General features: G+C 32.9%; 2 protein-coding genes across 5 annotated transcripts; one reads left to right on the plus strand and one right to left on the minus strand.

Annotated features, from left to right (window-relative positions):
• The first annotated feature begins 3,195 nt into the window (after positions 1 to 3,195).
• LOC103482749 (uncharacterized) lies at positions 3,196 to 7,589 on the plus strand. 2 transcript variants are annotated; one of them, XM_008439054.3, is made up of 3 exons: positions 3,196 to 3,637; positions 4,335 to 6,306; positions 6,724 to 7,589. In XM_008439054.3, the coding sequence occupies exons 2-3, from the start codon at positions 4,351 to 4,353 to the stop codon at positions 7,051 to 7,053; spliced, it is 2,286 nt and encodes a 761-aa protein (XP_008437276.1). In that variant the 5' UTR covers positions 3,196 to 3,637; positions 4,335 to 4,350; the 3' UTR covers positions 7,054 to 7,589. The 2 variants fall into 2 exon arrangements, with proteins under 2 accessions (XP_008437276.1, XP_008437275.1); XM_008439053.3 differs by having other exon boundaries at positions 3,197 to 3,642.
• Positions 7,590 to 8,462: 873 nt separating this feature from the next.
• Positions 8,463 to 15,389, minus strand: LOC103482750 (uncharacterized). Of its 3 annotated transcripts, none has more exons than XM_008439056.3 (9): positions 15,258 to 15,389; positions 14,402 to 14,497; positions 11,781 to 13,092; positions 11,553 to 11,671; positions 10,982 to 11,106; positions 10,611 to 10,710; positions 10,363 to 10,428; positions 9,287 to 9,456; positions 8,463 to 9,094 (listed from the first exon to the last, which is right to left on the minus strand). In XM_008439056.3, exons 3-9 carry the CDS (start codon positions 13,078 to 13,080, stop codon positions 8,944 to 8,946), a joined length of 2,031 nt encoding a protein of 676 aa, XP_008437278.1. In that variant the 5' UTR covers positions 13,081 to 13,092; positions 14,402 to 14,497; positions 15,258 to 15,389; the 3' UTR covers positions 8,463 to 8,943. The 3 variants fall into 3 exon arrangements, with proteins under 3 accessions (XP_008437278.1, XP_016898866.1, XP_008437279.1); XM_017043377.2 differs by lacking the exon at positions 15,258 to 15,389 and adding an exon at positions 14,992 to 15,242; XM_008439057.2 differs by lacking the exon at positions 8,463 to 9,094 and having other exon boundaries at positions 9,287 to 9,452.
• Between the last annotated feature and the right edge of the window lie 1,033 nt (positions 15,390 to 16,422).

Below are 16,422 nucleotides of genomic sequence, written 5' to 3' on the forward strand. Positions count from 1 at the left end.
AAAACTTAAAACACACAAAGAAAGGATTTAGGATTAAAGAAAAAGAAAAAGAATAGAGGTGAGAAGGGAGGCCAAAGACTCGGTGGGTTGTATCTGACGTGACCGACGTCTGTCTCGGTTTTGCGTCCGTCCCGCCTAATCCCCTCGATTCCTTTCTATATTACCATTTTACTATTTCGCCCTTCAACTCCTCTCCTTCCCCTTTTTCATATTTAGCCCTCCTCCTCCTTCTTCTCCACCAACTTTTTACAAAATGCAATTTTCATTATTATTATTATTATTTTTTTTTTTTTTTTATGTTTCAGCTTCAATCTTTACTAATTTGTATCGCGTTTGATGTATAATTTAGTTTATGTTTTGGAAAATGTTGTTCACTTCTAAATTTGTATTAAATAAAAAAACGATAATTTATTTAACGTGAAAGTTATTTAAAAATTTACGTGATATATTTTAAAAAGTTGGGACGTAATGAATATAAATTTTAATATATATTAAGAAAATAAGAGAAAACTTAAGAAAAATCTGAATTTAAAGCTTCTGATACTTTTGATAAATATATTACATTTTAATTTAAATAAAATCAATGTGTAATTTACATACTAATAATAATAATACTTTTAAAATAAATAAATAAAAATTGTAAAAAAAAAAAAAGATCTACAAGAATATTTACCATTTGTAGAAATATCAATTTTTATATAAGGATAAATAATTTGTTTTTTTCCTTATTTTTTAAAGAACGACGATAATAGTAACAATTGAAGCAGCAACAATAATAAATTAATATTTTCTCATTTATCTCTTTCATAGAAAATACATTTGAGAAAAAAAAAAGCAAATGAGAAGTAAAATAATAGGAAAATATATAGTTTATTTTCTTACTGTATCAAACCTTCAAATTTCTAAAGTAAAATTGGAGCTATATGATTTTTTTAGGGCAAAAAAGAACCGAACACTTCATTAAAGAGAGTGTATATTAGTTACTGTTAAACTTGGATTTACTCTAACAAATCACTAATTTAAATTTTTCGTCGTCATCTAGTCAAAAAGCTATTCACAACTACAAGCTATCGGACTTCATGAAATAAAATATTTTAAAATCAACGTAGAAATCATTAGAAAAAACAAAATTAAAGAAAAATCCATAAGTGGAAGTCAAAGACATACTTGAAAAAAGAAAACAAAAAACAAAAAAGAAAGGAATTTATGAAAATTGCCATATAAATTGGAAGAAGCTCAAGGAAGAAACAATAGAGATAAGGGTTTGAGACAACACTTTGACTTACTTTTATTGACCATTCTTTTGGACCATTTGTTCATCTTTCTTTTTCTTTTTTCTTAATTTCTTTTTGGGATCTAGATGGCAACCTTCAACTTCTTTTTGCAGCTTTTGAATCACTCCCTAATTTCTTTTTCTTTCCATGGCTATTTTTGTAATTAATCTAATCCAAATCATGTTACAAAAAGGGCTTTAAGGTAATTTCTCTTCACTAACCTATGATCCACAATTTCATGATCTCAAACTCATAAAACTAATAATAATTTGAATCAGTCTAATTAATTGTGGATTCCACCCTTCAATATTTGCACTTCCCAAAGCCCTTTAAAATAATGTTTTGTTTTTTTTCATGTTCAATTTCAAAATTAATGTTTTTGTTTAGTGTTATGGGCACCACCACCATTTCGATAACTCCACTTTTCCCCTTCCATGAATTTCCAATATTGCCCCCCATAAATCTAGTGAGCGTGGCTATTATCATGGGTATAAGTGTAATATCAACATGTTCCTTAGGGTAAGAATAAGAAACCCCAAAGGTACAATAAAGTAATGGAAAATGACTATAAATCTTAACTTTTATTGAATTAGATATGAATTATTTGATGCATACCATTAATACTTTTTAATCACTCAATTCATTTATTGTAACATAATATTGTGAAAAAAAGGGAATTATTTGTTTATGTATAATTTAAATTTAATTCAAAATATTAATTTATTTGTTGGGAGATCATAAGTAATGAATTAATAATATTTATGAGGGATATGAATCACAGTGATTAAACCATTTATGAGTTTGTGATGGAGAATTAGAAATGAGTTCAAACCCTATCACCCCTATCTATGATATTGAAGTATTGCTACTTTTTTTCACAACTGAATATTGTAGGTCGTATAAGTTAAACTCACACGATCATGACAATTTTAAGATGCTATTAAATAAAACTAAAAGTAGAAGTGTTTGATAAAAAATAAAGAGTTTAAACTCCGTTGTTAAATTTTTTGGGCTTGGTTCGGTAATTATTTTATTTTATTATTATTATTATTTTTTGGTTGTGTTTCTTTGGGTTTTAAATTATGTTTTTTTCTTTTGTTTTATTTCTTTGTGTTTTAAATTATGTTTTCAATTTCTTGTTTTTAAAAGACAAAAAAAAAAAAAAAAAAAACCATATATGTTTAAAGCTTTTTTTTTTCCATTTTTATTTTTCTTCTTAATTTTAAAAACAAGTTTTTTTGTTTAAAAAACTAAAATTTGGATTAATTACCAAACACATGTGTTCTTTTAAATAAATTTTAAAAAAATGAAAACAAGAAACAAATGGATTACCGAACAAGTCCATAGTTTTTAAAATTAAGTTATATCCTTTCAACTTTTTATCGTTATTCTCATATTTCTAGTAAATAAGTCGAGGTTTTAGACAAATTAAAATAAAAGTTATATATATATTTATTTTCAAGACTTTTTTTTTTAAAACATTAATAGAAAGTATAGAATAAATCTAAATTAATGTGAAACGATTGTTTTTTAAAAAATGAAATGGTTACTAAACAAACCTAAAATATTGGTCTGGTCCTTGAACTCATTTTAGAATTTTTATGATCTACCAAACAATGTTGCATGTAATTTTTTTTACTTGTAGGGATATATACGTAGTGTTTTTTTATCTTAAACATGTCTTTTGACTCATAGTGCCAACAGAGTTGAATGAAAATTTATAAATTCTGAGTATAATTCAACTGATATAAACATGATTTTGAATCCCTTCGTTGTCACATTAGTTGTTGAACAAAAAAATAGATGGATGAACACTTTGGAGTATTCTTTTATCGATGAAATTCCTAAAAAGTTTGGACCAAATTTGCAATTTAACGTAGGAATAATGATGAAAAAGCTTATGATGGCTAGAGAAATATGGGTCTTTTAAGTAGACATGAACAGGAACTTCGCAGTAATCTTGTCTCTTCCAGCAACCTTCACTCGTGTGAGAGAGAGAAGTTCTCTCGCTCTTCCTCTCATTTTCATATCCTCTGTTCCTTTCTCTCTCTAACGCATGCTTTCTCTCTCTAAAATTTTCCTTGCATTACACACTCACTCAAAGAGTTAGCTTTTGTGTTCATTATGCTTTAAGGCTATTGCCCAAGTTCTTCTGATCATTTTTTTTTCTCTTTCACCCTTCAACTTTTCTTGATTCTTTCTGAATATCTCATTTAGTGAAAGCTTCAACGTTTCTTAATTTGGGTTTTTACTCCTTCTGCTATGGATTCTTTTGAAGCTTTCAGCTGAAGAGATTGGTCGACATGGTTGCTTCTTCCTGTTGTCTGTTGGGTTTTCCTTTGCCTTTACTCTTCTAAGATCTGGTGGGGTAAGCCCAAGTTTTTCAATTCAATTTTTCTGTTCCTCCTTCTGGGTTTTTCTTGAATGTTGCTTGCAATGTCTTTGAGGAAATGATTTTTTGCTCCCTGAGCTTACATTTTGGTTTTGCTTTGCTACTTCTTTGTGTTTTGGAGCATTGAGTTGCCGTAAAAGATTTTTCAGCTTCCAGAATCAAGTGTTTTTCTTCTTTTTGAAAGTTCTATGGTTCTCTGAGCCGCTGATTTTTAATGGGGAGTTTTCTTTTTCTCAAACTGAGTAGTTGCAAGGTCGGAGTTCAAAGATCCTTTGCTACTTCTTTCTGTTCAATTTGAGCTTTTGTTGAGATCTGGTTTCTGTGGTTTGGTTTTTCTTCTGTCTATTACCAGATTCTGGTGGACATGAAAGTTAAGTCTTTGTTGTGTTTGTAATGGTGACAGGAATTTTTTGTTTGATACGAGCTCTGTCTTTATTCGTTTTTACCAGCATGATTCCTTCAAGTTGCAAATATGCGGTTTTGTGATTTAATGCAGGCCTTTTATTTTGTTTTCATTTCATTCTAACTAAATATCAATGCCTTGTTCCATAGATTGTGAAGTATGTTGAGTTACAATTTTTTTACCTTTGCCTTTCTGTAGCTTGAATTGATACAGTAGTTAAATTTCTTAGAATTTTGCTCAGAACTTGGTGTCTTTCATCTGGCAGAGCTGTGCTTCATACGATGGGACAAGAGACAGAATTGGACTTTGACAGCCTTTGCGCTGTGGATCTAAGTCCTAACACCGTTCTTCCATCGATTCCACGACGTTCGAGCATAAAAAATAGAAGCACAAGAAAAAAACTAAAGCATGAAGATTTTGTTTTGAGTGTAAAGGATGATTTTACGGAGATTAAATTTGGTGGTGGTCACAGGTCTCGAAAAAGTAATTCATCTAGCCTAGTCGAACTGGAAGACAATGAGAGTAAATGTTATGAACTGAATGTAGAGGATGATTTCACAGAGATTAGAATTGGCCGTGACCATAGTTCTCATAAAAGCAATTCACCTAGCGTAGTTGAATTGGAAGATGACAAAGGGCTCAAGCGACGTTCGAAGTACCTAAGCTCTGAAGACATAGGTAAAATAGAAGGGATGGGAATTCAAGGAGAGAGGAGAAAAATAGAAATTTCTCGTGACGATTACACCTCTTGGTCTTCTGGTATTGTTGATTCTTTGTGTAGTTCTGACGAGGAAAAGCCAGAGAGGAGAGATCTGTTATTATCTTTGGACACAAAATTGAATCAACCATCAGTTAATAAGGCTTGCATAGGCCCACGTTCATCAGATAGCTTCATTGAGATCTACTCAGGTTTAGAGAACAATGAAACTGTATCGAAAGATCCAAGCAATCAGCTTGGAAATGTTACAGGCATTAGACCCCTTCAAAATGGCAAGAAACTTTTCAAGAGAGACAAAGTTCATGCATTGCAGAAGTCATTCTCTGCTAAGGTAGAAATGCTTAACAATCATCTTCCATTGGAAAGTGATCTACGGTTTAGACAGAGTCCAAAGGTTCATATAAGTCCTTTCAGGAAAATGTTGGATCCATTTATGAAATCTAAGTCTGTCAGAAGTCGTTTCAGTCATAAGGTGGAAGCTGGTGGAGATAAAGCTATTAAGACAATTAACTTGGAGAGAGATGAGACATCAAGCACAGCAAAGAGTTCAGATTCTGGTTCTAATTTTTCGAATAATGATAATCACCATAATGTTGTTGCATCGTCGCCCGTACATTTACATGGCTCTCTCAAGTTGGAGAAAAAACATGGGATGCCATTTTTTGAGTTCTCTCAGAGCTCCCCTGAAGATGTCTACGTGGCTAAGACATGGAAGACAGGCAATGCATTTAAGTGGGTATACACGTTTCATACCCAAGATCATCACAAAAAGAGTAATGCTGGTAGTTCCGGATTGAATCAAAGTTGCAAAAACTCCTTAATGGTGGGCCAGATGCAAGTTTCCTGTTATTTATCCTCCGAACTTCGAGATGGTGGTTTTGACAACTCAATGGTAACAGAATTCGTGCTGTACGATGCTGCACGTGCTAGACAAAGTACTGCATCCCAAGGAAGTTGTGACTCTATCCAGGATGCTGTCAAACCTCCTAAAAGTTCTGATACGGGCTTAGTTGGGGAACCTTTCTGTGTAAATGATGGGACTCCTCTAGAAAAATCCAAATTTCAGCTAAAACATGCTTCTGAAAACTGTGATCATGGTCCTATAGATTCTTGCCCTTGGGATTCAGCAACTTTACATCCAGACCTGGAATCTGCAGCTATTGTAATGCAAATCCCATTTAGCAAAAGGGAGAGTTTGAAGTATAAAAGAGGAGATAAGACAAGCGGTAAATTGAACTCGGCCATACAAAACCTCTCTAAGATTGAACAAAGGAAAGATGAACCTCCCCATCACACAACTCAAGAAACTCTGAAGGTGGTAATTCCCACTGGAAACCATGGTTTACCGACTGTTGAAAGCCAAGGCCCTTCTACGTTACTTGATCGATGGAGGTTGGGAGGTGGTTGTGACTGTGGTGGTTGGGACATGGGTTGTCCTCTACTAGTTTTGGGCACTCATAGTAGCCGTGCTGAGAATCAAGCACACAAGGGGAAACAGACTTTTCATCTTTTTCATCAGGTAAGCTTTTTATTAGTTCCAGATAATTGGTAACTATAATTCTGGACTCCATGTCTCATAGAAATTTTAATAACAATCATATAATAAAAGCCCAAGGTGCTGGAGTGACTTTTAGATGCCTTTCATGGGATTCTGTTCAACTGCAATAAATGGTTTAATTAGGCATTTTATGTATTGATTTTCATGCTAAGAAATAGAACATTATTGATGAAATCAAGTATATTACAAAAGAAAGAATACGGTGTTTGTGTGTTGGCAGAGGTTTTTTCAATTAAGACCCTATTGCTGACTTAACTTTTATCAGATACTAAATTTAAGTTTTAGCCAAACTATTACTATGCATGGTTGGTTGCAGTCAATGAATTGGTCAAAAGACGTATTCTCATAGTAATGGTTGCTTTTTTTATGTGGAAACAGGGAGTAAAGGATACCACTCCAGCGTTAACCATGAATATTGTCAAAGATGGACAATATGCTGTTGATTTTCATGCGAGATTATCAACGTTGCAAGCATTTTCCATTTGTGTTGCTATTTTACATGCGACCGAAGCCTGCAACGCTGTCCAGGTGGATGAAACAAAAGAGTTGCAGCAATGCAATTCCTTAAAGGTGCTTCTTGAGGAAGAAGTAAAATTCTTGATTGATGCTGTCACAATGGAGGAGAAGAAAAGAGAAACAAGAATGCTGAAGGAAACGCCATCATCGTATTTGTTCAATCCTCCGTTTTCTCCTATTGCCAGAGTGTAAGATGAAGGTTGCACAACTGTGTCTTGAGTTCTAAGGCCAATTTGATAAGTACAGAGTACAGATATCATAGCCTCTTCAGATGGTTCCACTTTCACTTTTGGGAGACTTGACTGATTCAAGTTATGGAAGCTGCTTGATAAAGCTCCTATTAAAGAAATTGTCAAGGGACCTTCTCAGCAACCGCATGGGCTCTCGGAGTCGGGGCATTTGATTTCTTTTGTAGGACGGAGCAAGAGCTTGCTTAGAGAAGCTGAAATGACTATTGTAGGAGAGACTTGGGAAGATGCTTGTTGGGGAGGTCAGATCATCCTGATAGGGAGGGTTATCAGAACCCTTTTATTTATTATTCTTCAAAAACAAAATCCTTTTGAATAACTTGGTAGTTAATTGTCCATATTGTAATATGGTAGGGAGATGAGTAGCCAATTGATAATTAGAGAGATTCTATTGTCCTTCACATTGAACTTTGTGTACATTATATTGTTAAAGAGGCAAAGTGTAAGTCTTGATATCAGTAAAAATATATATTTCATAAAGTTTTGTCTTGAATCTACTACTAGGTATCATCTTTGGTGAAAGATTGTCTTGTTGGCCTCGATCCATGTTTTTGTATGGCTTGTTATTGTGTTCTTTTATTTTCTTTTCTAAGGATATCAGGGAACCTTCCATGTCAAAAAGTACAGGGAGCTGGACAATTAGAAAACAAAGCTAATATTTTGATGCCTTGCCTTGCTGTTTGGATCTATGTAAAAGTTATTCAAGATCCAAATCCTCATCTAATAAGCTTCTAGAAAATGGTCCTTGGTTCTTTTTCTTTGGAGAAAGTGGTCAAGTGGGGAAGCTTTTCCAAAAGGAAGTCGTAGCTGAAGGTTATGTTTTTGGATTGGTTTTGATAATGTTTTAAATCACTTTTTCTTCATTCTGAAACATGTATTTTCTTGTTGTATTTTACATATAAACCTGATATCTCTACCATCAAAATTGGATTTGAAAGGTTAAAAGCATGTTTAAGAGTTAATTTAAAAAATGAAGTGATTTTAACAATTTCAAAGTTGTGTTTAAGTCTAAAAAAAATTACTTTGAAGACACTTTTCTTGTATCTGTAACATGTGTGTAATGTTATTTTACCTTTAAATTAAATTAGTGTATCATCAAGATTGAATTTGAAACATTAAAAACATGTTTAGGATTGATTTTACTCTCAAACAGAAGCCTACAAAAGAATTGCCTCAAGGCCTGGGCTTGTGATGTTAACTTTTCTGCATCTCTGCTTGATGTAGAAAGATGTCTTCCGCTTTTATGAGTTGAAACAAAGCCTTATCTCTCTCTCTCTCTCTCTCTCTCTCTTTCTTGAGAAAAATGGGAACACCTGGATCTTTGTGATCACCACAATAAAAAAGAACAATGTATAAAGTTGTCCTCGAGACTAAAGTACCGAGTCTACACAATAATGTGCAGCAATAGGGTATCATTATCTAAGAGGAAATAATTACATAAATGAATACGTTTATTGATTTTCACTCAAAGGTATACAGAATGGCCTAAAGCTTATAATGAAATGTATTTTACCTAGTCAATTATGATGAAAATCAATATACAAGGATTCACAATTGCTTTTAATCTGAAAATTCACTTTGGTTAAAAGAATCTATACCAATTCCAATTCTGAGGTTTCTGATACAGCATCAATTTCCTTTCCATTTTTGGTGCTTAATGCAGAAATCCAATGTTAGTGAGACTCTCCAAGTACTAGAACACCCCTTTGAAATTTCTCCATATTTTAATAAATATTAGGAGCGCAAATCCAAATTTGGTATCGTGGTTGTCGATGATGACAATCAAGATGCTGCTAATACGGACGGTGAAGATAATTACAATTTTATTGTTGAATCATCTTTCGAGTTTTTCATCCACTCGGTGTTGGACTCTTGCAGTACCATGTCGAGCCACCTCAAGAGAAAAAAGTCTCTTCAAAAATTCATAAGAGGTGAAGAAGATTGCACCTTGAGACATGTACATAATTAGTCTTGGAGTCAACCCCCTGATATCACAAAAATGAGACAACAATTCAACAAACTAAAGAAAGGTTAAGAAACAAAACTCCTTGACATGGGAATTAGAAGACTATTAATGGAAATTCCACAATTGATGAAAGATTGCCAGAATAGAGGGAATTAGAAGACTGTTAATGGAAATTCTACAATTGATGAAAGATTGCCATAATAGAGCATACCTATAGAGACCTTGCAGGCCTTCTTTTTTGCCTATTTCATAGAGTGCTTGAATTACACTTTTATATGGGCTCAAAGATCCTGGTATTTGTGTTTGTAATCTGGTCTTTACAACATCAAAAGGAGTGGTAAACAAGGCGGCAGTAGATCCAGCTACTCCTCCACAAACTAACTGCAGATAAAGAACCATCATCTTAATCTAACATGCAAATATTATAAATCTAAACCATATTGTCGCGGGCTTAAGAAACAATTAAGGTCTCATTTGATAACTACTTGATCTTTGGTTTTCAAAGATAAATTTATAAACACTCAGAGTTATTTTTTTCCTTTTTGTAATCTACTTTATAAACTTGTTTTTTATTTAAAAAAATCATTTTCCTAAAAATTCAAATGTTTTCTTAAAATGGATGGAAAACATGGTAAGAAATTGTGTAATAAATTTTCAAGAACTGAAGAAAAAAAAAAGAAAGAAAGAACGTAAAAGTTATAAAAGGTCCTATATTTAGTGGAGTGGAATGAGTTCTGAAAGCAAAACCATTTCAATTCCTCATCATTTCTTCATCCTCTATTTAAAGGAAATTAAAAATCCATTGTTATGACATAAATTAGTCATATCCGAAAGAGCCATACCTTTGGCTCCTTTGTCTGGGCTTTTCTTAGATTTTAACGTCCAATGAAAGGCAAATTCTTTTATCCTTCGGAAAAGAAACTTAGATATTGACAAATTTTGTTCATAACTTTAATTAACTTAATTAATGGAAATATAATTCTCCCGTTAATAAATAATTATTTATTTTACCTACATTTTCAAGTTTTAAATTCACAGATAAGGACGAAGACAACTTCAAAATTTCAATCCTCATTTATTATAAGAAATTGAAAGTTGGACCCTTAGAGCCTAGAGGTTGTTCCCATTGGAAACGTTGTCATCATCACCATCATTATTATTTTTTTTAATGAAATAACAAGCTTTCATTGAGAAAAAAAAAAAGATAGCTAATTTAACAAGCAAGTGAATTTTTTTTTTTTTTAAGGAAACAGAGAAGAGATTAATGGGAAAACCATAATAACTAACCGTTTGTGAAGTAGTTTGTTGAGCATTAGATTTCATCAGACCTTTCAAACTTTCATATGTATAGAACTGCAAAGAAAATATGGCCAAAATGACGTGGTGAAATAAAAGGGAAGTGAAATTAAATTGAAAGATCAACTGCATCTAAGAGATAAAGTACGGAGAGCTGGTACACTTTTTTTTCTTCTATTTTTTTTTTTTAAAGAAACAATTTCATTGACATACGAAATGTATCCAAAGGAACTCCTTGCCTTGATAATCGAGTGTGGTACATTTCTACAAAGAACTGCTCCCCACCCGGTATATAATCCACGCAATCCACCCTTAGCAACAACACCAACAAAGGCATTCCTGCAAGCCAATGAATAATGATCGTGACAACAAACAAGTCATGCAAGAAACTTGAGTTTAAGACGAAATTAATGGCTGAAAAAAAAAACAGCACCAAGCATTATCAAATCAATTAAATTATTCAATGTACCCTGACAAGAATCAAAGTCATAACAAACTTTTAAAGTAAAGCCAAAGGTGAGAATAAGAATTTGTGACCAGATAATATGTATAAAGAATAACGAGAAAAAATACTTTCAGTAACATCAACAGTAGAATCTAAAATGTGTACCAGCAGTTATGGTAGTGTGCACTAACTTGCATCTGCTGTTTTATACGCTCACTTGGGGTAAAAAGAAAAGATGTAGCAATACTTGCACAACCACCAGCCACACAGTGGACAATAGAGCGGTACTCCTAAAGAAAAGACAAGTCTGAAGCTTCAAAAGCTAAAACCAGCAAACATTCGCTGTGGAAGAAAATAAATTGCGATGATTGATTAAAAGTCTACATTAATGGTTTCAAGAATGGGTCAATCAATATTCAGAGTTCTGCTTGCATTTCTCCCTCTCCCAACTCTAATACATTGCATACCAGGCTATCTTTAAGGCCCACAAGTTTCATTTTCCATGAAACATCAGCAGTAAGGGGCCATATGTAGTTCCTGTAGCACCTGTTCATTAGCAGAGAACCAGAACTGTCATCAAGTAATAGTTCCATCATGTTTACCTCTTCAACGTACCCGAAACTTCTACTTAGAGAGGGAGAGAGCAAGAGTAAGGATCCAAAAAAAAACTAAAAAAGGGAAAGCAAACAGAAGGGGAAAAAACTAATGATGATGAATAACAAAATGAAATTCCTACCTCTTGGAGAATTGGAAGCAAAGCTCCTTTAACTGATTCATATGTGAAAGTGTAAACAGCAGATATCGGAGCTGAAGAAGCAATGTTGGTGGAGATTCCACGATAAAGTCCACTTAAACCTAAATTAACAATGTAATTGATTTTCAGAAGATTTTTTAACAAATAAAAAGATAAGTGTCCTTGATTTGCAGATTAAGCTACGTATAAACACAGAATCCACCAACCCACCTCGATCAGTGACAATTGATTTTCCAATGTAACTGAGAGACTTCTGTTCTGCATGATAAGACTGAAACACTGTTTTGATTGTATCAACAGGATGTAGACAAAGACTGACAAATACACCAGCTAATGCCCCGGCAAAGGCATGTTCTTGTTTACCAATATTGTAGCAAGATCTTTCACGGGTCAAAGAGGAATCCTCTCTGTTGTACTCATTTTCGACAATGAGCTTATCGGACTTTTTGGTTATATTCTCACGTTGTTCACTGCTACTAGTCATCTGCCCATAGTCTAAATTGTCTAATGCACCATCTTTAGAAGGTACTAAATGAGCTGCCAAAATATCTGGATTGGGGCTTTCTAGAATACTGCCATCTGCCTTATTATCTTGAACAAACATAAGGATACGTGAGGCCATATAAACATTTTCAATCATTTTTATCTCCAACTTGCGGATGAACAGAGATGATACATTGATTGATTGGAACATAGGAGGATTTTTTGAAGTTTCACTAATCAAGTTGTGAACAAGAAAATTTGAATCTCCTGAAGCGCAGTCCCCTGCTTCATTAAGACCACCTCTAGCCTGGAATTCATTGGCTTCCATGTTTCCAGTATTAGCAACTTTCATAGGGTAAGGGTAACATGCTTCAGTATGACTTACACAGTTCATCCATCCATATATCTTCCCCATATCATGCAAAATTCGTACACTAGTAAGGCCTTTTCCTTTCCAGGAATTAGCTGGCATGTCACTACCACCATTTAGTAGACTCCAAAATGATGACATGGAATGAAAATTACAAGGTTCTAACAAAGAAATCTTCTGAGTTACTGTCAAACAATTCAAACCCAATGTAGGCTGCACCAGAGGAGAACATCGGCCATCGGTCCTTGAATCAACACAGAAGTCTTTAATTTCAGGTGAGGTAACTGTTTTGCCATCAACTTCAACCACACTATTGAAGGTAACCTCAACGAAATCATCATTTTCTTGGTTCAAGACCCTATTTGGTCGGAAAAAGGTAAAAGGACGACTGGCAAGATTCAATACTTGGCCAAAAATTGAAATGACCTGAGTTGTGCTCAGTATCCCAGAAGACTTGGGTTTATTTATAGTCCTGCCATCCTTACTGTGTTTGGCATAACAAGTGTTGGAGGTGCCATTTTCAAGGACAAAATCAGCCAGCTCAGAAGATATACCCTCATCTGGTCTCCACCGATAATATATTGATGGCTGATTGCTTACACAAGGCTTATTCTGTTTATTCATTTTCTCAAATCTTTCACCGTTTCCTTGACACATGGTTCAGAGGAACTGCAAAACAGAATCATAACATCATATCACTCAACAAAAACTATGCCATCTAACGTTCGGGCAACCAAGAAAACTAATTACTGAACTTTTCAAGTTAGCTGGCAGATAAGCAGAACAAACAACAACAAACTGGGAAAAGAAGTAAAATATACAATTTCAATTGAAATATTAAAGAATGAAATATAAAAATGTGCACATGTGGCTTAGAATTTTCTGAAAAAAGAAAATCTAAAAAATACCATAGCAATATACCCGAAGTGAAGAGCAAGAAAATACATATATCCAGCACTAAAGCCTTAAAACGAAGGTCATTTGAAAAAAAATGGAAATGTTTGAAGCATGATGCATGAAGCCAGCGAAAGTTGAAGTAGTTGGAAAATTCTGTCTCATGGCATGAAAGAAAATAATTACAAAAGTCTCCCAGGAGAAAGCTCCGCCTTCAAGAAGCAGACATTAGTGTCCATATAATTTGGACCAATCTCTGGTTGAATTTTGTTCGTGCAATCCTATGGTTTACATAGCTTGCGACAGTATATTTAATGATAAGAATCAAGACTACAATGCAATGATGCATCACTCACTCTAATAACTTTTCTCTCTTGGTTGGTGTAAATCTATCTTCCCTTTCTGTGACTATAGTTTTACAAATCTCATGACGAATGGAAACGTTTTTTGTAATCCAATGGATAGACCCCTTTGAAATTTTTGTTTCCTCTTAAAAAATACCAATGAGGAGAATGCAAAAATTCCCTCAGCCCCTCAGTTGAACTAACTAATCTATAAAGTATACTCATGGAACTTTTTTGTTTCTCCATTATACTGACCGAAATAATAGCATTGCACGTACGCTAGCGATATAGTTGGCTTGCAGCCATAAAGATAATTTCATTTTCTAATCACTCTGGTGACCAATTGAACTGACATAGTTTTCTCAAATAAATTGTCCTTCAAGATGTCATTGGACATTCCTTGGAAAATACCTTCTGGCGAACCCAAAATGGAAATTTCTACTGAGCTGGCACTTCCTTGGAGAAAGAAATAACAGTGACCAGCGAAAGCTGAATTTCCTCTTACTAAGTTAACAGAGTAGATTAATTTAGAATCAACCCTTAAAATTGAACATTATAAAAGTTGTCTACGTTATCAATTTATCCAACCTAGACTTATTTAAAATTGAACATTATAACCAAACCACTAATTCCTTTAACTGTCACTAAGTCATAAGAAAAGCAGGTAGTGTAAGAATAGCTTTGCAGATAGTAGCACAAAGGATACCCCAACTATCAGTTACCAATCAATTCTTGCATACCTTCAGATTGCAGAGAATTCAAGTTCAATCGAGTTACATACATCCAGTCCACTTGGCCACCCAAAAAACGACCACATAGTTAAAATTAGAGGAGCCCTGGAGCAAAAGTCAAGTACAAGGGTTACATCACTCGTCATTCCAACAAATCTAGTCATAAAGCAATACCGCCATATGTAGCTCAGCTAAATATGTATCTCCTTAGAAAGATATTGAATATTATTTGAAAAGATTTCTAAATTTCAGCTTTTAAAAAAATCACAATTATATGTATAGTAACAAATTTCTTTGTTTGTAATCCATTTTCTAACAGCGATTTTGAAATCTTAATTAAATTTTAAATACCGAAAAAGGAAGCTTCAAACTTGGTTTTTTATTTAAGTTTTGTTCATAATTCTAAACGAGATTCAATGCAGTATAAACCGCCACTAAACCCATTACAAAATTGAAAGACCAGACTACTGTAAACCGATTAATAGAAACGGATCTAAAAATCCCCAACTCAATGTTCCAGAATGCACTTAAAAACCACTAAAAAAAAGGCCAAAATGACAACAATAGCTCATACTTAAATTAACTAAAAACATTAAAACCTATAGCTTCAGGAATTAATTCAAGTGAAGTATCCGTCTGAACCATTGAAAGATGGGTTAACTTCAAATTTCCTTTTCTCTTTTTTTCTTTTTTGAAAATTCACTTCTTCAGCCATAATCTCGCTGAATAAAACAAGAAACCTATTGTAGCAGAGGGTGATTTCGTTTTCTAAGCTTTTTCAGCAGTCAAAATCAGCGATTAAAACAATACTTGGAAGAGAATTGAAAGGATGAACAGAAAATGCTACGAAAAATAAACATCTAACCTCATACAAAGTCGAGCTCCCATCATCGAAAAGAAGTATTGGGCGAAATTTTATACTCATTTTACAAAAAGATTTATGTTGGGTTTAACTATTGTGTTCAACTTTTTTTTTTTTATTCTTGTTCTTTTTTTCTTTACTTGAGAAATCAATTTTATTATTTTTTAATATAAATATTGTGCTATATAAAAATAAAAATAAAGCAAAATAAACAAAAATATTTATAAAATATAGTATAATATTATATTCTAAAAAAATACGGATATTAATTGATAAAATTAAAATTTTTATTATATTCGACAAATGATTTATGGATTAACAGATTTTGATAGAATCTATTAACATTTTGGAACTTGTGACCTAATTAAAACTATACTTGATTATAAAAAATAACACGTGTTCGAACTTACTAGAGTAATAACTAAATACTCCACATAAACTAGATATTATTTGGGATTTCGAGCAACACTATATTTAATACTAAAAATAAATTCTTAAACTTATAAATTTAGGACAACGTTTGATTAAATATTATTCCTACAAATTGGAAGACGGTAGATTTGAACCTAAAATCTCTTGATTTTCAAAACACAACAATGTTAGTTGAAACTAGTTCTTGTTGACGGTTATCGTGATTTTTCTATCTAGGTAGAAGATTTTATTACCGTTTGGATTTTGAAAAAAGCTTTGTATCTTACATGTTTTTCATAATATATAGAAGAATGATTTGTATATAGATAGAAAATAGTTTTTCATAACATTATAGGGAAGACTAGAAGTGACGATGTCCGATGCATTTAGTAAGACTATTAAAAATGATTATGTGTTAACACTAAACTAACTATTACCATTATCATTAGAATTGTTTTTCAAGATTTATTGAAAGAACAAAAACTAAATTTTTACGTTATACAGTGACTTAAAATACATCTAATGTTTTGAAAAAGAAAATTATGACTGCAATTAATCAAAGTTCTCAATTTAAACTCTCAATAAGTATTGGTCTTTAGGGAAAAAATTCATAACCGATGTATAGAGGGAAAAAAAACCATATAAAAATTGGATTATTATAAATATAATAGTCAGAGAAATTAGGCCTTCAAAATGACAAAAATTGAACACTCAAACTTATATAATAGTTAACAATTCTACGATTTTAATACTTGCA

Source organism: Cucumis melo, chromosome 9 (assembly GCF_025177605.1).
Source record: "Cucumis melo cultivar AY chromosome 9, USDA_Cmelo_AY_1.0, whole genome shotgun sequence".
Classification (NCBI taxonomy): domain Eukaryota; kingdom Viridiplantae; phylum Streptophyta; class Magnoliopsida; order Cucurbitales; family Cucurbitaceae; genus Cucumis; species Cucumis melo.